Source organism: Antedon bifida, chromosome 3 (genome assembly GCF_963402885.1).
Source record: "Antedon bifida chromosome 3, ecAntBifi1.1, whole genome shotgun sequence".
NCBI lineage: Eukaryota > Metazoa > Echinodermata > Crinoidea > Comatulida > Antedonidae > Antedon > Antedon bifida.
The window spans coordinates 22459472-22480752 of NC_136228.1; the positions used below are offsets into that span (position 1 = coordinate 22459472).

General features: G+C 30.6%; 1 protein-coding gene and 1 pseudogene across 1 annotated transcript; both read left to right on the forward strand.

The window, feature by feature from the left end:
• Positions 1-1683: 1683 nt before the first annotated feature.
• On the forward strand, positions 1684-2370 carry LOC144838286 (BTB/POZ domain-containing protein KCTD16-like). Its single transcript, XM_078693627.1, has one exon. The coding sequence runs from the start codon at positions 1684-1686 to the stop codon at positions 2368-2370; it is 687 nt and encodes a 228-aa protein (XP_078549753.1).
• A 611-nt stretch (positions 2371-2981) lies between these two features.
• On the forward strand, positions 2982-3470 carry LOC144838287 (BTB/POZ domain-containing protein KCTD6 pseudogene; annotated as a pseudogene).
• The last annotated feature ends 17811 nt before the right edge of the window (positions 3471-21281 follow it).

Sequence of the window (21281 nt, forward strand, 5' to 3'; positions counted from 1 at the left end):
TGTGTAACGTGTTACGAATTGTTAAAAGTCTTTAGTAACGCAGTTGTCAAGATTTGTTTAGTTTGTAACGTTTGCATCATGTTGTTTCGATTATTTTATGTCGGTTTTTTTCAAAAGTTGATTAATGTATCGTTTTGCTTTTGTGGCTCCATTTCTTGTGCCGAATATTGAATGCCATTTTCCCTAAAGTTTCTTGTTTGTTAAATCGTATGTATTCTTTTTAAAGAGATAAGCTAGTCCGCAACATTGGGCTGTTAACAGGTGGATATTCGCATAATATTGTAGGAGCAAATTCGAGAAAGTTAAAATATTGTTGTTCCAATTCCTAACCTGATATGTTGCAAATGCCATTACCAGGCTTTAAAAAAACAATTATTATTATTATTATTACAATATTACTAAATTAGTTGTGTATGTATTTTGCTGCTTTTTTCATTTGAAAATGCAATGGTAGTTGTCAAACAGTAATTCAATCAAGATTGACTGTTAAAGCCAATAGTCTCAATGTATTTTGTAGTATAGACACACAGAAAATATAAAGGTACGAAGAATCGCAGATTGAGGCTCCGCTTATGGTGGTTTAGTGAATCCTGTGTAGGGTATTTCAGGTTTCTAACTTTAACCCCCGAGACATCGCTTTGCTGAAAATCACATTCAAGCTTGCAATAATGTTTAGCCATTTGTGTTTAAGTTAATCATTGTGTTAAATAAATAAGATAGAATGGTACGCTGTTATTGTCTTTTGAGGCTGTAACAACAATTTTTCGATCATGTTAAAATATGTGAATGAAAGTATACTTAACAATATCTAAAAAGCTAAATAATAAGTATACAATTATATTTTAAAACAAACAAGCACAATACAGACACGAAAAGTACCTAACTCTACCTTCTCATGCTATTATTTATATTTATATTACATAATGATTTATAAGCTAGAAATATGGACCGCACAATATCACAATATCATGAATGCTAAGAATTAACTGAACATTTGAGATGGAAACCAGAAACGACGACCGGGACAAAAGATTATAGTCAAATTAAAGTTATTATGAGGTAGAAAAGGCTGGCAACATTGGAACGGGTGGGGATACCGTAATAACCCAGAATTATAAGGAGATTTTATACGAAGGTGAAGAACGAAAACATTATTTTATAGAGTATAAGTTGGATTGTTCTCCGGAATAAGAGGAGAAATATTGTATACAGGATCTATCTGTTGTTTCGAAGAAAGAATAAATTCTTCGCTGGTGTTCTTTATGGCGGGACTAGAAGGGTGAATTATATTTGATAATCGACTTAGCTTTTGTATATTATTGTAATAGTTTTCAAATTGAGGAAGTCGATATTTCTGAAATAATAAACGCAAACGTTAAAGATATGATATTCTGCAAGATAAACTATGAACGGCATGTCACCTCCTCCATTCCTAGGTCTGGCTAAAAAGATATGAAGGCCTTCTGGTAAAAGGAACTTAACAAACAAATCTATCTAAAACAAGCCCTTTTCTTTGCTGCGCCCCTGGATCCTGATATGGAGCTGCTCTCGATGATATCGTTTGTTTGTTTTTCAAACCATAATTCCTAGCCATAATAAACACAACACGTACGTGTTATATAATGGTTTGAGCCATAAAATCTAACATAATTTTGCAGTTTTTGAATAATAATAATTTGAAACATGGATTCACATGTAGACGACGTGTTGGAGCTGAATGTTGGTGGTTGTTTTTACACCACAAGTCGATCAACCTTAACTCGTTATCCAGATTCTATGCTGGGTGCAATGTTCAGTGGTCGTCTTCCTTCTAGAGTCGATCAGTATAACCGCTACATTATTGACGGAGATGGGCCTACATTCAGACACATTTTGAATTTTCTGCGAAGATCAAAACTAATTCTTCCTGACGGATTTAAGGAGTGGAATATTCTACAGGCAGAGGCGGATTTTTACCAAATTCCAGGGCTGATTCAATTAATTGAAAAAACAAGGACGGGCAAATTTGAATTCATAGAGGTAGAATTTAAGGGTTCGTGTAGTGGAGGTTATCCTAACATTGAAAATGAGCATGTACCAGCTAAAACAAACGGCATTTGGTGGTTGTTTGCCTCACCTAACCTAATCGACAAGATGCCATGTGTAAAATCTGGATTAATGTCTAAGAAGCTAGAAAGGGGTTATGAGCCGGAGATAGTTTTTAATGGTTATCGCAAGCACGCTGAGTATGGATTGACACTTCCCGAACACTTTTCATTAAATCGTTTGCAACTTTTTAAGGAAATAACTCAACTAGGGTTTAAACTTATAACAACATCCTCTAACAGCCGTTGTGTTAGGTGGACATTTGCAAGAGAATGTCTTCTATAGTAAATCACTGATTAACTGTTAACTATTATTATAACAAGAACATAAACGGAAAGTCAATGTTCAATTCATGATATACCTAACTTTAACATTAGGGTTGAGCTAATGTATACATGCATCATAAACATTCATTGACAATTCTCAATTAAGCCCGTGGGCTTTAAACATTTATGTAAACATTTATTTGCAAAAATAAGCATACAGCACATTTGAAAAAAAGATCGATTTTAAAACGTTATTCTTTGTCCAATCTTTATATGTTGTTGATACAGAAAACCTATCGGAGCAGAAATCGAAAGGCCTACCCTTTCTATCTCTTACAAAAGTGTTTGATCATTAGATAAATAATATTTTTAAAATCAGTCCTTTTAAGTGTCTGTTCACAAGGGACTGTATCAACATTATGTCCGTTCTTTTTCTTAATCATAGTTCAAAGTCTGATTCATGTTTTCATCTTCAAAATCCATCTCTACACATGCGTATAGGCTAACGCATCCGAATCGCCTAGTGGAAAATCGGCTTTGTAGTGATTGAAGGAAATTGTCGAATCTAACCATAATATAACCATTGTCCTTTTAGTTTATATTCTGATTTTTAAGTTGTAGTTTGCAAACATGGATTCAAAGGTTGATGAAGTTTTGGAGCTAAACGTTGGTGGTTGTTTCTACACCACAAGTCGATCAACCTTAACTCGTTATCCAGATTCTATGCTGGGTGTAATGTTCAGTGGTCGTCTTCCTACTAAAGTTGATCAGTGTAACCGCTACATTATTGACGGAGATGGGCCTACATTCCGACACATTTTGAATTTCCTGCGAAGATCAAAGCTAATTCTTCCTAACGGATTTAAAGAGTGGGATATTTTATCAGCTGAAGCAGATTTCTACCAAATAGAAGACCTTATCCAATTAGTTACAAATAAAAAGGAAGGAAAATGCTTGGATTTTATAGAGGTACACAAATATTCAAATGGGGACTGGGTTATATCTACCAGTGTGGAAAATATATTCAATAAATTACCATATATACAACAGGAAATGAAAAAACAAGACAAACCTAGGCTGCGTAGGCTTACACAGTTTAGTTTTGCAAGACAAACCTAGGCTGCGTAGGCTTACACAGTTTAGTTTTGCAACACAAACCTAGGCTGCGTAGGCTTACACAGTTTAGTTTTGCAAGACAAACCTAGGCTGCGTAGGCTTACACAGTTTAGTTTTGCAACACAAATCACAATAGATCCGGAAATTTTGTTTAAGGAAATAACTCAACTAGGATTTACATTTGCATGCACTTCAGGTTCAACTTTCCATTGTTGGACATTTACTAGAGAATGCGACAATTGAGATGTACAGTATTACGGTACCGTACCTGGCTAAGTTTTAAAACTTAGTATAGTCTTTTCTTCTGTTTTTGACTTCTGATCAATTTGAGATCAGATTTTTGGAGATAAACCATGACTGGCAAAATCACCTCCTCCATTCCTAGGTCTGACTACAAAAATATGAAGGCCTTCTGGTAAAAGGAACGTACATCTATCTAAAACTAGCAAAGCCCGTTTCTTTGCTGCGCACCTGGATCCTGATATGGAGCTGCCCTCGATGAGTTAGCTTGTTTGACCATAACCATAATTCCTAGCCATAAATAAACACTACATGTACGCGGTATACTGGTTTGAGCCATCAAATCTAACCGGGACATAATTTTGCAGTTACTTCTAGCTTTGTTGTTGTGGCGGATAATTTGAAACATGGATTCGCATGTAGACGAGGTGTTGGAGCTAAATGTTGGTGGATGTTTTTACACCACAAGTCGATCAACCTTAACTCGTTATCCAGATTCTATGCTGGGTGGAATGTTCAGTGGTCGTCCTCCTTCTAAAGTTTATCAGTGTAATCGCTACATTACTGACGGGGATGGGCCCACATTCAGACACATTTGAATTTCCTGCGAAGATCAAAACTTGTTCTTTTTAAAGGATTTAAGGAGTTTGATATTTTATCTATGGAAGCAGATTTCTACCAACTAGAAGACCTTATCCAATTAGTTGAAAATAAAGAGACAGGAAAATACTTGGATTTGGTACGCCAAATATATTCAACCTCGTGGGCTATATCTACCAGTGTCGCAAACATATTCAATAAATTACCATCTCTACCAACGCAATTTACGAGAACCGATTTTATTCCAAAAATAATAATAATAATAATAATAGTTCATTCTTATATAGCGCATATAAGCAAGCTCTCAATGCGCTGAACATTATTACCCCAGTCATTTCCTGATCAAACACCTATGGAAACATACTCCCATATATGCAGCTAGTAATCAGCGCAAAGTTGTGTCTTGATCTAACCGGGTACCCATTTATACACCTGGGTGGAGAGAGGCAAACGTAAGTAAAGTATCTTGCCTAAGGATACAAGCAATTCGGCGAGAGTTGGATTCGAACCTCGGTCTAACGATCAGTAGTCGAACGTCCAACACACAGCGCCACACGCCCTTACCATAAGTGCCCCAAAAGATGAAATGACTTTGTTTAAGGAAATAACCCAACTAGGATTTAGGCCTACATTTGCAACAGACTCGAAATTCTCTTGTTGGACATATACAAGAGACTGTGACAATTAAGATGTACAATATTATTACAGTACCGGCTAAGTTTTAGTAGAGAGGTATACGGTCTAGTCAGTCGTGATTATAACAATGGTTAACAATGGGGATAGTATAAGACAATAGAGTATATCATTTGATGAATTAGTTGCTTGTGAACAATTGGTTTACAATGGTTGAAGTCAATAGGTGTTATGTTTCGGATATAATAATACAATGGTTAACATTGGGTAAGGAAGTAAAGGATTGTTGTAAGATTTGAATTAGTCATGTACTTGGCGGTATTTTTAAAAAGGGTACAATAAAGATGCACCTGGTTAATTAAAACTAGTTAATTGAGGTATTTGCTTGATGTATGCCGACATAATCCAAAGACATAAGTTATTTGATCCGGATATTATAACAATGACTAAAACAAAAAGATAAGAATGAATGAAGTTATTTAATAAGTATGTCTTGATTGAACTATACCGACAGGTAATTAACCATCTTCCGGATTTGTTAACAAAGGGGAGAAATATTAGCAAATAAAAACGCACGCGCATGTAGGTAAGACCGTGCTCAAAGGAAAACACCAATAATAATAAATGTAAAAAGCAGATATCAAATCAAATAATAAAACAATTACAGAAGCAAAAAACAAAAGCAGATAATAAAACAATTACAATGAAATAAAATGAAACAAGGATATGACAATGACAACACAGCTGTTCCAGAAATATGAATTAAGTGTAGCGCCCCCAACGTTTCATAGCGTTTTATGGAGTAGTGATTCAGAAAACATATTGTATACAAACCACACGAGGAACCCGGAAGCAATCAAGCATAAAAGGACTGTATTTTAATAGCCAATAAAAACAAATAAAGACCGCGAAAGTCAGAAAAATAATGAATATTCATTAGAACAACCCTGGGTGAAGGTGAAAAACATGTTGTCGGCGTTTTATCACGTGGATTTTAAGAGGTAATGTAATTGAAAGTTAACCAAAATTGTACACCCAACGCCAGTTTTTTTCTCAAGTGATACATTTAAAAAGTAGGTATAAATGTTGTTTTCCATATCAGTTTAAAAATAATTTTTTCTGTTGAATTCTTTGATTTAGTTGGATACTTTAGTTATCCTTGAATGTTTTAAGAAGGTTCGTATTCATATAGCCTGGCTGGATTTTTTCCTATGCTAGCTTATAATAGGCTATGCCCAGGCCCCTTTGCGTGGTTAAAACCAGCTGTGTAAGACTAATGGCTGTTTATTTTTAACACGTAAACATGTCTATACGGGGGCCTGAGTGACAGTAGACCTGTTATAAAGCTGATTAATTACTTGTTCCTGGTCCTAATTAAAAATTAGGCCTAGCCTAGGCCTAAGCTATTTTAATAATCATTCATATTGGGAGGGGAGTACAGAGTAGTCCAGGCTACAGGCCTAGCTAGGCCTATACTATATATAGGTATAGGCTACATCATCAGCAGGTTAAATGCCTAGCAGCCTACCTAGCATGTCTTAGTCAAAGATCTGTGATATATTAATAGAAAGAAGCTATAGAGTACTGTGACATTAGATATTTAATTATAAATGCATATTTCTTTCATATTTGTATTGTATATTATTTATTATTTTGATATGCAATCACAATATAAATCAGTAAATAACATCAATTTCCGTTATCAATCAATAATATATAAACCAAATTAAAATAAAATAACTTCCAAAAAATTCAATTCAATTACAAGTCATATACCATTTATTTACAAAATCATTGTTCTAGCAATAACAACAAAAAATACTACTATGCATACAGTATACTGTACATATATGCAATACTGTAACAATTAACTGAGAAATAGCAAACTATTCCTATTTCCTCAAACTTTTCTGCACTTAGTTACCGGCCTAGTTACTTCATGCTGGATCTCAGGTGAAATAAACGTCAAATGTGACTTCATGATTTCCCGCAAAATTCTCTTCCGTGGTACTGCTGTCGAGGAATTTATTTTGTCTAAATACCTCGTCCATTTTTGTACATAGAGTTTCAAATCTCTTGGTTCATAGTAGTTCGCTATATAAAATATATAAAAGAAATATGGCATTAATTTTTATAGTATTGCATGTTTTAGACATAATTTTAAAGGTGTATAATGTAGGACTGACCAAGTCTTTGACCTCTTGTTCTTTTAGATTTATTCTGTGGCCAGTTTCTGCAATCTTACTATGCTGTTTTGTCACAAGTGACACTGAGAGTTAATTTCTTAAATGCTCAAGATTCTCTTCTAAAGACTGGATTTTAATCATTGTAGCATGTCGATGTGCTGCATCTTCTGATTTTCTCAAAGTCTGCTAGATGATCACCTGAGATTTAACAATATTGGTCAACCAAATAAATTTCAATCTGCATCAAAAATGAGCATCAAAATTATTATATTTAAAAAATGTTCACTATTTCTTGTAGCAGATAATGATAATATATGGATAATTCATAGGAAAATAAGTTCCAGCCAAAGGTTTGCTTTATTATGCATATAAATAGGATAAACAATTTTGAAATTCTATGCTCAAAGGGACAATGTGTATTTAAAGAGCAACTTGACCAATTGAGTTAATATGTAATGTCAATGTAAAGTTGAAACAACATTTGAATTTACCAGTCAAGATGTCGGCATCCTGTCGCGTGTTGAATATTATAACATATTGACACCTGGAAAAATAGTTGATTGAGGAAATATTTAATAAAGAAAAAGAGGTATATTTATAAATTACTGTAACAATTGTTTGTTTTGACAGTTATTTTATACTAACATTGTTCTTTAATATGGAAGTACAAACACACATTTCATTGTTTGGAGTGTGTATTAAACTTTCTAAAGAGGTGGTTATGATTATTTACCTACCCTGTTTTATTCAATGTCTACCAGGTATGGCCTAACAACGCTGTGCGATATTGTTTTGCTTCTTTTTTTTTCACTGCCATGGTCTAAAAAACAATAGATGCAACTGTACTTCCCTTTAAAAATAAATCAATTTTTAAATCTAAAGTACTTCAGTTTTGTGTCCAAACAAATCCAAACAAGAGAGCTAATAGCCAAAATATTAAACCATTATTATACAAATGTATTAATATTAAGGCCTAGCCTAGGCTGTAGGACTGTCACTCAGTCACACCAGCTAGCCTAAAAATGCACCAGGAAAGCAATAATTATTATTATAAACACATGCCATTAATTATTTGGTAACAGTTATAATGATTAAATTTAGGATTAGGGTAATAAAAGGTTTAACTATTACGAATTTTCTATGTTTGGGCCTAGCTTCATTCTAGGCCCACATTACTGTCACGGTCATCGCGGGCGTCAACGCACGTTCTAAGCCTATCGCCAAACCGTTTTCTCGCCGATAACAATAACAATGTATAAAGGGGTTGCAAAATATGCGAGTTTTACTAAAAACTGAACCAGGCTATATTAACAAAACTTGTATTATTTTGTTTATATAATAATGATGGACTATATTCTAGTTCGTTCTTTTTCTAAAAAAATGAATTATATCCAAAAAATAAGTAAAGAATACAATGATATTTTCTACTTACGATTGTTTACTATTTCATTACACAGTTTATCTCGACTTCCTGGTTTATGTGCGGGAGAATATTTCAGTAAAATGGACAATATCGTCGTTTATTTATTAATTTATAGTAAAGAAACAATAAAATATTTATTTTTTAATTGAATATACACTTTTTTTAATCGTTTTGTTTTGTAAAAAATGTTTTTACTACATAAAAACTCACGATAGCGAAATTTAATTTGGCGTTCGCGAAATAATGGTTTGTAAACAAAAATTATATGTTCGCGCGACTCGGGGAGCCTCGTCTGCTAACACTGAGGGCGCTTGACTTTTTCTAATATCTTAACACTAGTTGAAACAGCTGTGACAATTGGCTGAAAAAAATTTAGTAAATGCCGAATGTAATCCTTTGACTGTATATAACTCTCGAATATTTTGTCATCTTTACCTCATTACACAACGCTACAGCCTGACAGACTTAGCATATTCAACCAAAAACCAACAACTAGTTACTATGGGTTCCGTGATTGAACTTACTATGGACTGTGTGGGGAAGCTACTTAATGAAACAAAAGATACACGGCGCTTCGACACAATGTTCCGACAGGAAATACAACAATGACATTTGGCTGAAACAAATTCAGTAAATGCCGAATGTAATCCTTTGAATGTATATAACTCTCGAATATTTTGTCATCTTTACCTCATTCTACAGTGCTACATCCTGACAGACTTAGCATATTCAACTAAAAACCAACAACTAGTTACTATGGGTTCCGTGATTGAAATAATTGATCTTACTATGGACTCTGATGTCGAAGAAGATGTTATATAATATAAGCAGTGATTCAGAATTTGAAGACGAAGACATACTAGCTATGACTGGTGCCTATTTTACAGCAAAGGAGGAGGAAGAGATGAGGGAAGAGATGGGGGATATGACGTGTTTAATGGCGATTCAACCCCCACCTCCAATGAACGTTGATTTCAATAATGTATCTAATACTGAAGAAGACGAACATTATAGATCGAGAATAATTTCTGAAGAGGAGAGGATTGTATACGACGACACGTCATCGGTAGTTGACTACCACCTATTTCTGGCAAGAAAAGCCGATGTAGAAGATGAGGTAGAAGATGGGGTGTTTGCGGAAGAGTACCTGAACCCTGTGCTGGAGGCGGAGATTAAGAAAGAAACTACCGAACTTGAGTACAAAGAGATAATGAGAACAATTGAGAAGGTTTTCATAGAAGAATTTATATTCATTCTGAAGGACATGGTTGAACGTTATAACTTTCACGGCTCAAGATATGAACAACTCCTAACATTTTTTCGACCAATTCTGGCATTGAAACTTGTGGACAATAGCGCTACCCATTTTGAATGGGCGCTAAACTACTTTCATTTACGTTGTATAAATGTTGATGCGTTTGCTAAAGCCATAAAGTTGATTACAAATGATTCAGAACTTTTTAATAAGATTCTTTACCAATTGTAATTTGTACAAATTTAAAATAATATCTTAACACTTTTTTTAATTAATGTTACATTATATTTTTATATTTCTTATTTCTTTTCGGTAAATTTATTATTATTATGGTTGTAAATTATATTGAAATAGAATATGTGTTAAAATAAAGGTTTTGTTTTTTCTTTTAAAAGCAACAACAACGAAAATGAATTTGATCTTTGCGTGTTATTTAAGTATTTTATTTATTTTTTTAATTTTCATTTGGGTGAATGAGGGTAATGAGTATGGATGAGTACTTAAGAAAAGTATATTATTACGATCCTAAGTATCCTGATAGTTTTGGTGGTGTGGACCGACTTTATCAAAATGTAAAATACGATTTAAATTTTACCAAGAGACAAGTTCATGACTGACTGAGCAAGCAAGATACATATACATTACACAAATCCATTCAACGTAAATTCAAACGAAACTGGGTACTTGTAAGTGTTATTGATGAACAATGGGGAATGGATTTGGAAAAATAACGTGTATAAAATTTGATTCAGACAAACTGTTTGACTTTAAATTTCCAAAAATCAAAGGAAGTCAATTTTGAAATAGTTGGTAGCATGGTACAAGGAATCGGACTGGAAAAAATAACAACAACTAATCCTAACAAAATAACCCGTAAACCAAAATCTCACTCTCTACCATTCAAAAACAACATTTTTGATGTAGCGATTTTTTCAAGCGGTATTGTCATGAACGTATTGAAAAGAAAATAGTTTTATTGTCAATGATTTGTCAAGTGTTTTATTTTAATTTCAATTACTGTTGTATTGTATTTAGTTTTACCCGTTCATGTTGGCATGATCAATATTTGCTCAAACTCCATTTTATCGTTATGTTTGTAGTTTTTTAGAGCTTCCCGATCATCGTAATAATGATATAACTAGAATTCGTAAACGTGTGTTAGATTCCACGCGTATTATATACATATTGTCTTACTTTAATTCCTTCTCTCGTTATTCACCCGATGTAGTTTGATCAAACAATTGTACCTGAGCCTGAAAGGTTAGTTGTTATGGTACAAGGAATCGGCCCGGAAAATAATTTGTTTTCTTTTCTGTTAAATTATTATTATGTTTGTGAATTGTGTATTGCAATAGATTTGTTTAATGAAATTAAATTAATTAGGCCTATGTTTTGACTTAATTTACTGTCAGTGTAAATTTGTAAAAGTAGTTTTCCTACTTTAATTCACGGTAAATTTATTTATCGACTTAATTTAATTTGTTTTCTTTTCTGTTGTTGTTAAATGTAATTGCAAACACACATAATAAATGATTGTGATTATAAATATTCTGTTTACTTCTTTTAATTTTAAACAGTACAATAGATCTGTAATGTAAAGTTATATTTTATATATAATAAGTAATATTACAAAAATAAACATACAAAATGTATAAAGCATAGATTAATTAAATTTAAATACAATTTCTTTATTTCAAAATGAATTTCATTTTCTACGTGTTTTCAATTTTAAATCTTTTAAGAAAGACACAATAGGTACTGCTAAAAAAATAAAACGCACACAAAAGAAAACAAATTTGAGACGCACGATATGTAACGACGGTTTCAATAAAAAGGCATATTATAAATGTATTTTTACCAAATTTATAAAGTAAAGTGTTATTATTGAGAAATATACATTTTAGATAAATGATAACACATCTAAAATTAATTAGAGAGATCAATACAATATGGTGTTCATAATAATTTGTTTTGATGACTAGAGGAAACATCTGAAGACATTCAACAAAAAACAAGCGTTAACACCATACCAGTCACTAAGAATGCTACTACTCTGAAAAAAACATCTCCCTTCAAGCACAGAAACAAATTCTGAACGAAAATAAAAAATAAAAATAATTAGTAAACGAAACACGCGCATTATAAATAAAATGAATAATTTAAGAATATTTGTTAAAATACCCACGAACAAAACAAAAAAAAGAAACATACTAACCGATTTATCGTCATTACGAAGTTCAAATAACGAAAACTTTTCCTTGAAAAATCCACAAGAGACACGTTTTACATTTTCTAACTGCATTTCAGTGTCACATTGTTTCACAACACAAGTACATAAAACGAGTCCTGTCACAAATCTGCCGACATTTATTTTTTTATCGCTCATCATTTGTTCTAATACATAATACAGCGCTTCCGAAGAAATATCTTTACACAATTCTAACACATTAAAATTGTTTTCCAACTCTTTACAAGCACGAATAGTACTCTGGAGGATGGGTGAATCCAAAACAATTAACCCCGTCAATTTATATTCAATGTATACTAAAACTACTTCCTCTAAATCAACCATAACGCTCGACAAAACAAATGATAATGGATGTAATTACCAAGAAAGTTACAACTTAAAACATTTATTTTTGTTTTTAAAAAGAAGTTGTAACATAGAAACTAATTGACATTTATTTTTTTATCGCTCATCATTTGTTCTAATACATAATACAGCGCTTCCGAAGAAATATCTTTACACAATTCTAACACATTAAAATTGTTTTCCAACTCTTTACAAGCACGAATAGTACTCTGGAGGATGGGTGAATCCAAAACAATTAACCCCGTCAATTTATATTCAATATATACTAAAACTACTTCCTCTAAATCGACAAAACAAATGATAATGGATGTAATTACCAAGAAAGTTACAACTTAAAACATTTATTTTTGTTTTTAAAAAGAAGTTGTAACATAGAAACTAATTTTGTCAGGAAATGTGTTTTTATTATTTATGTGATTTATTTGTGTTTAGAAAGTTACAACATTAACATTTAATTTTGTCAAAAAAAAATGTGAATATACGGAGCCGAATGTAATTTTTAATCCTTAGTATAGTGAGAGATTTTATATAAGAAAAAAAAAAGAAAAAAAGAGCGAACGGAAACTAATGATTGCAGATTAGCCATATAGAAATGGATTGAAATTGGAAATCCACATGATCAAAGAAAAGAAACCATCGTTCCGACAGAAGCTAATGACAATTACAAAGGATGACACAGTTTGAATATAGTAATTACCGTAAAACATAATTAAATGTTGTCAAGATAGTTGTCAAAAATAAATAAAATATATTATACTGAATTTACTTTGTACATTTATTTAATTTAGGCCGTAATTAGGGTTGTTGTTCATTTATGATTGTGAAAAATATACATACGAATAAAACAGCTATATATATATATATATAAAAAATAATGATTCAGTGTTATAATTTTATTTACCTGTCATTATGTTAAATAAAACATATTCTAAATTAAATTTATATCATGTTAGATATATTTTCAAGAACATTTGTTACATAAAAATAAATTTGTAAAGAAATTTGTTACATAAGATAAATTTGTTAAGAATTTTGTTTCATAAAAATATTTGTGTAGATAAATTTGTTACATGAAAATAAATTTTTCAAAATATTTGTTACATAAAAATAAATTTGTAAAAAAATTCGTTACATAAATTTATTTTTTACAAGAAGTTTGTAACAGAAAATTATTTTGCTAAGAATTAGTTGCATCAATTGATTTTATCAACCGTATGTAACATAAAGAATTATTTTGTTGAAAAAAATATTTTGTCATTCAGTCCATTTGTTCAATAGGCCTAGTTCGTTTAAGTTTTTAAGAATTATTTGTGTAATATTCTTGTATATAAGAGAATTTATTTTTAACCTTTGTAATTATTTTGTAAATATCATTTATGCAATATTTTTGTGTGTAAATATTTGAATTTATTTATACTTTTTGTATGGAAATAATTATACTAATATTCAATATCATTATTTGTTTATAAATTTATTTGTGATTATAGATTTATTCTTTATAAGTATGTCGATTAATTTCAGAATCAAAAACTTGTTACATAAGAAAAAAAAAAAAATGGTCATGAAATTCGTTAAATAAAAAATAATTTATCAAGAATCTTTTTACATAAATTTTATTTTATCATTAAATTTGTTACATAAAAATAATTTGTCAAGAATCTTTTTGCATAAAATTTATTTTGTCATTAAGTTTGTTACATAAAAAAAAAAAATTGTTTCATGAATCTTGTTACATTTTTTAAATTTTTGTTTTCAACTACTTATATGAAAATTCAAGTTAAGAACGCAGTATAATGACCATGACTGGGCGTTTAGTAACACCTTTCACCGCGGTGATTAGCGGACAGACTTCCTCCGGTAACTCGGTATTTGTTAACAATCTTTTAGAAAATATTTACTTTAAAAAAATAAAACAAGTCGTTTGATGATATGACAAAGTGTTATGGCGAATATCAAACTTAGTTTGAGAAGTAAATACTGTTTGTGTTTACATGCGTGTCATAGTAGAGTCCGCAGAGACCTACAGATTTAAATTTAGAAATTCAAACAGAGTTAAAGATATGTCCATCAGGGAATGGCTGAATGAGCTCTCCCATTATTTAAAATGCTGGATGAAATGGGCTAATGTAAAAGAAGATGATGCTGCAGGCATTTTATCAAGTTATAAATAATGAATTTTAACATTTGTTTTTTGCTCATCACTGCATATTCAAATTAGTGTGTATGCAACCATAGTAAATTTAATAAGTTAAAATTCATTATTTATAACTTGATAAAATGCCTGCAGCATCATCTTCTTTTACATTAGCCCATTTCATCCAACATTTTAAATAATGGGAGAGCTCATTCAGCCATTCCCTGATGGACATATCTTTAACTCTGTTTGAATTTCTAAATTTAAATCTGTAGGTCTCTGCGGACTCTACTATGACACGCATGTAAACACAAACAGTATTTACTTCTCAAACTAAGTTTGATATTCGCCATAACACTTTGTCATATCATCAAACGACTTGTTTTATTTTTTTAAAGTAATTATTTTCTAAAAGATTGTTAACAAATACCGAGTTACCGGAGGAAGTCTGTCCGATAATCACCGCGGTGAAAGGTGTTACTAAACGCCCAGTCATTGTCATTATACTGCGTTCTTAACTTGAATTTTCATATAAGTAGTTGAAAACAAAAATTTAAAAAATGTAACAAGATTCATGAAACAATTTTTTTTTATGTAACAAACTTAATGACAAAATAAATTTTATGCAAAAAGATTCTTGACAAATTATTTTTATGTAACAAATTTAATGATAAAATAAAATTTATGTAAAAAGATTCTTGATAAATTATTTTTATTTAACGAATTTCATGACCATTTTTTTTTTTTCTTATGTAACAAGTTTTTGATTCTGAAATTAATCGACATACTTATAAAGAATAAATCTATAATCACAAATAAATTTATAAACAAATAATGATATTTAATATTAGTATAATTATTTCCATACAAAAAGTATAAATAAATTCAAATATTTACACACAAAAATATTGCATAAATGATATTTACAAAATAATTACAAAGGTTAAAAATAAATTCTATTATATACAAGAATATTACACAAATAATTCTTAAAAACTTAAACGAACTAGGCCTATTGAACAAATGGACTGAATGACAAAATATTTTTTTCAATAAAATAATTCTTTATGTTACATACGGTTGATAAAATCAATTGATGCAACTAATTCTTAGCAAAATAATTTTCTGTTACAAACTTCTTGTAAAAAATAAATTTATGTAACGAATTTCTTTACAAATTTATTTTTATGTAACAAATATTTTGAAAAATTTATTTTCATGTAACAAATTTATCTACACAAATATTTTTATGAAACAAACTTCTTAACAAATTTATCTTATGTAACAAATTTCTTTACAAATTTATTTTTATGTAACAAATGTTCTTGAAAATATATCTAACATGATATAAATTTAATTTAGAATATGTTTTATTTAACATAATGACAGGTAAATAAAATTATAACACTGAATCATTATTTTTTTTATATATATATATATAGCTGTTTTATTCGTATGTATATTTTTCACAATCATAAATGAACAACAACCCTAATTACGGCCTAAATTAAATAAATGTACTAAGTAAATTCAGTATAATATATTTTATTTATTTTTGACAACTATCTTGACAACATTTAATTATGTTTTACGGTAATTACTATATTCAAACTGTGTCATCCTTTGTAATTGTCATTAGCTTCTGTCGGAACGATGGTTTCTTTTCTTTGATCATGTGGATTTCCAATTTCAATCCATTTCTATATGGCTAATCTGCAATCATTAGTTTCCGTTCGCTCTTTTTTTCTTTTTTTTTTCTTATATAAAATCTCTCACTATACTAAGGATTAAAAATTACATTCGGCTCCGTATATTCACATTTTTTTTTGACAAAATTAAATGTTAATGTTGTAACTTTCTAAACACAAATAAATCACATAAATAATAAAAACACATTTCCTGACAAAATTAGTTTCTATGTTACAACTTCTTTTTAAAAACAAAAATAAATGTTTTAAGTTGTAACTTTCTTGGTAATTACATCCATTATCATTTGTTTTGTCGATTTAGAGGAAGTAGTTTTAGTATATATTGAATATAAATTGACGGGGTTAATTGTTTTGGATTCACCCATCCTCCAGAGTACTATTCGTGCTTGTAAAGAGTTGGAAAACAATTTTAATGTGTTAGAATTGTGTAAAGATATTTCTTCGGAAGCGCTGTATTATGTATTAGAACAAATGATGAGCGATAAAAAAATAAATGTCAATTAGTTTCTATGTTACAACTTCTTTTTAAAAACAAAAATAAATGTTTTAAGTTGTAACTTTCTTGGTAATTACATCCATTATCATTTGTTTTGTCGAGCGTTATGGTTGATTTAGAGGAAGTAGTTTTAGTATACATTGAATATAAATTGACGGGGTTAATTGTTTTGGATTCACCCATCCTCCAGAGTACTATTCGTGCTTGTAAAGAGTTGGAAAACAATTTTAATGTGTTAGAATTGTGTAAAGATATTTCTTCGGAAGCGCTGTATTATGTATTAGAACAAATGATGAGCGATAAAAAAATAAATGTCGGCAGATTTGTGACAGGACTCGTTTTATGTACTTGTGTTGTGAAACAATGTGACACTGAAATGCAGTTAGAAAATGTAAAACGTGTCTCTTGTGGATTTTTCAAGGAAAAGTTTTCGTTATTTGAACTTCGTAATGACGATAAATCGGTTAGTATGTTTCTTTTTTTTGTTTTGTTCGTGGGTATTTTAACAAATATTCTTAAATTATTCATTTTATTTATAATGCGCGTGTTTCGTTTACTAATTATTTTTATTTTTTATTTTCGTTCAGAATTTGTTTCTGTGCTTGAAGGGAGATGTTTTTTTCAGAGTAGTAGCATTCTTAGTGACTGGTATGGTGTTAACGCTTGTTTTTTGTTGAATGTCTTCAGATGTTTCCTCTAGTCATCAAAACAAATTATTATGAACACCATATTGTATTGATCTCTCTAATTAATTTTAGATGTGTTATCATTTATCTAAAATGTATATTTCTCAATAATAACACTTTACTTTATAAATTTGGTAAAAATACATTTATAATATGCCTTTTTATTGAAACCGTCGTTACATATCGTGCGTCTCAAATTTGTTTTCTTTTGTGTGCGTTTTATTTTTTTAGCAGTACCTATTGTGTCTTTCTTAAAAGATTTAAAATTGAAAACACGTAGAAAATGAAATTCATTTTGAAATAAAGAAATTGTATTTAAATTTAATTAATCTATGCTTTATACATTTTGTATGTTTATTTTTGTAATATTACTTATTATATATAAAATATAACTTTACATTACAGATCTATTGTACTGTTTAAAATTAAAAGAAGTAAACAGAATATTTATAATCACAATCATTTATTATGTGTGTTTGCAATTACATTTAACAACAACAGAAAAGAAAACAAATTAAATTAAGTCGATAAATAAATTTACCGTGAATTAAAGTAGGAAAACTACTTTTACAAATTTACACTGACAGTAAATTAAGTCAAAACATAGGCCTAATTAATTTAATTTCATTAAACAAATCTATTGCAATACACAATTCACAAACATAATAATAATTTAACAGAAAAGAAAACAAATTATTTTCCGGGCCGATTCCTTGTACCATAACAACTAACCTTTCAGGCTCAGGTACAATTGTTTGATCAAACTACATCGGGTGAATAACGAGAGAAGGAATTAAAGTAAGACAATATGTATATAATACGCGTGGAATCTAACACACGTTTACGAATTCTAGTTATATCATTATTACGATGATCGGGAAGCTCTAAAAAACTACAAACATAACGATAAAATGGAGTTTGAGCAAATATTGATCATGCCAACATGAACGGGTAAAACTAAATACAATACAACAGTAATTGAAATTAAAATAAAACACTTGACAAATCATTGACAATAAAACTATTTTCTTTTCAATACGTTCATGACAATACCGCTTGAAAAAATCGCTACATCAAAAATGTTGTTTTTGAATGGTAGAGAGTGAGATTTTGGTTTACGGGTTATTTTGTTAGGATTAGTTGTTGTTATTTTTTCCAGTCCGATTCCTTGTACCATGCTACCAACTATTTCAAAATTGACTTCCTTTGATTTTTGGAAATTTAAAGTCAAACAGTTTGTCTGAATCAAATTTTATACACGTTATTTTTCCAAATCCATTCCCCATTGTTCATCAATAACACTTACAAGTACCCAGTTTCGTTTGAATTTACGTTGAATGGATTTGTGTAATGTATATGTATCTTGCTTGCTCAGTCAGTCATGAACTTGTCTCTTGGTAAAATTTAAATCGTATTTTACATTTTGATAAAGTCGGTCCACACCACCAAAACTATCAGGATACTTAGGATCGTAATAATATACTTTTCTTAAGTACTCATCCATACTCATTACCCTCATTCACCCAAATGAAAATTAAAAAAATAAATAAAATACTTAAATAACACGCAAAGATCAAATTCATTTTCGTTGTTGTTGCTTTTAAAAGAAAAAACAAAACCTTTATTTTAACACATATTCTATTTCAATATAATTTACAACCATAATAATAATAAATTTACCGAAAAGAAATAAGAAATATAAAAATATAATGTAACATTAATTAAAAAAAGTGTTAAGATATTATTTTAAATTTGTACAAATTACAATTGGTAAAGAATCTTATTAAAAAGTTCTGAATCATTTGTAATCAACTTTATGGCTTTAGCAAACGCATCAACATTTATACAACGTAAATGAAAGTAGTTTAGCGCCCATTCAAAATGGGTAGTGCTATTGTCCACAAGTTTCAATGCCAGAATTGGTCGAAAAAATGTTAGGAGTTGTTCATATCTTGAGCCGTGAAAGTTATAACGTTCAACCATGTCCTTCAGAATGAATATAAATTCTTCTATGAAAACCTTCTCAATTGTTCTCATTATCTCTTTGTACTCAAGTTCGGTAGTTTTTTTCTTAATCTCCGCCTCCAGCACAGGGTTCAGGTACTCTTCCGCAAACACCCCATCTTCTACCTCATCTTCTACATCGGCTTTTCTTGCCAGAAATAGGTGGTAGTCAACTACCGATGACGTGTCGTCGTATACAATCCTCTCCTCTTCAGAAATTATTCTCGATCTATAATGTTCGTCTTCTTCAGTATTAGATACATTATTGAAATCAACGTTCATTGGAGGTGGGGGTTGAATCGCCATTAAACACGTCATATCCCCCATCTCTTCCCTCATCTCTTCCTCCTCCTTTGCTGTAAAATAGGCACCAGTCATAGCTAGTATGTCTTCGTCTTCAAATTCTGAATCACTGCTTATATTATATAACATCTTCTTCGACATCAGAGTCCATAGTAAGATCAATTATTTCAATCACGGAACCCATAGTAACTAGTTGTTGGTTTTTGGTTGAATATGCTAAGTCTGTCAGGCTGTAGCACTGTAGAATGAGGTAAAGATGACAAAATATTCGAGAGTTATATACATTCAAAGGATTACATTCGGCATTTACTGAATTTGTTTCAGCCAAATGTCATTGTTGTATTTCCTGTCGGAACATTGTGTCGAAGCGCCGTGTATCTTTTGTTTCATTAAGTAGCTTCCCCACACAGTCCATAGTAAGTTCAATCACGGAACCCATAGTAACTAGTTGTTGGTTTTTGGTTGAATATGCTAAGTCTGTCAGGCTGTAGCGTTGTGTAATGAGGTAAAGATGACAAAATATTCGAGAGTTATATACAGTCAAAGGATTACATTCGGCATTTACTAAATTTTTTTCAGCCAATTGTCATTGTCATATCCTTGTTTCATTTTATTTCATTGTAATTGTTTTATTATCTGCTTTTGTTTTTTGCTTCTGTAATTGTTTTATTATTTGATTTGATATCTGCTTTTTACATTTATTATTATTGGTGTTTTCCTTTGAGCACGGTCTTACCTACATGCGCGTGCGTTTTTATTTGCTAATATTTCTCCCCTTTGTTAACAAATCCGGAAGATGGTTAATTACCTGTCGGTATAGTTCAATCAAGACATACTTATTAAATAACTTCATTCATTCTTATCTTTTTGTTTTAGTCATTGTTATAATATCCGGATCAAATAACTTATGTCTTTGGATTATGTCGGCATACATCAAGCAAATACCTCAATTAACTAGTTTTAATTAACCAGGTGCATCTTTATTGTACCCTTTTTAAAAATACCGCCAAGTACATGACTAATTCAAATCTTACAACAATCCTTTACTTCCTTACCCAATGTTAACCATTGTATTATTATATCCGAAACATAACACCTATTGACTTCAACCATTGTAAACCAATTGTTCACAATCAACTAATTCATCAAATGATATACTCTATTGTCTTATACTATCCCCATTGTTAACCATTGTTATAATCACGACTGACTAGACCGTATACCTCTCTACTAGTTTTAGAACTTAGTAACTCATTTATAGTGTTTGTGTTGTTGATTTCGGATCCATTTGAGAACAGATTTTCGGAAAAAGAAATCTGTAAAATGAACATTATTATACTTACGATTATCCTTCCATGAAATAACGAGGAGCGAGGTTTGGAAGGGCATGGAACTAGTCTTCTTTTGAAAAAAATCATTTCGTTTTTCCTTTAAGACATGGAACCGACACAGCAGTTCTCAAAAATATTTTTAGAGTTTAACTATAATTTTTTTGACAGTTGTATTTAGTGTAGCTTAGTAGGTACAGTATTTTAGGTAATTTTCCCCAAAT

Bases quoted from the DNA above. Each gene is read 5' to 3' on its own strand.
- LOC144838286 (XM_078693627.1), top strand. From the start codon at position 1,684: ATGGATTCACATGTAGACGACGTGTTGGAGCTGAATGTTGGTGGTTGT.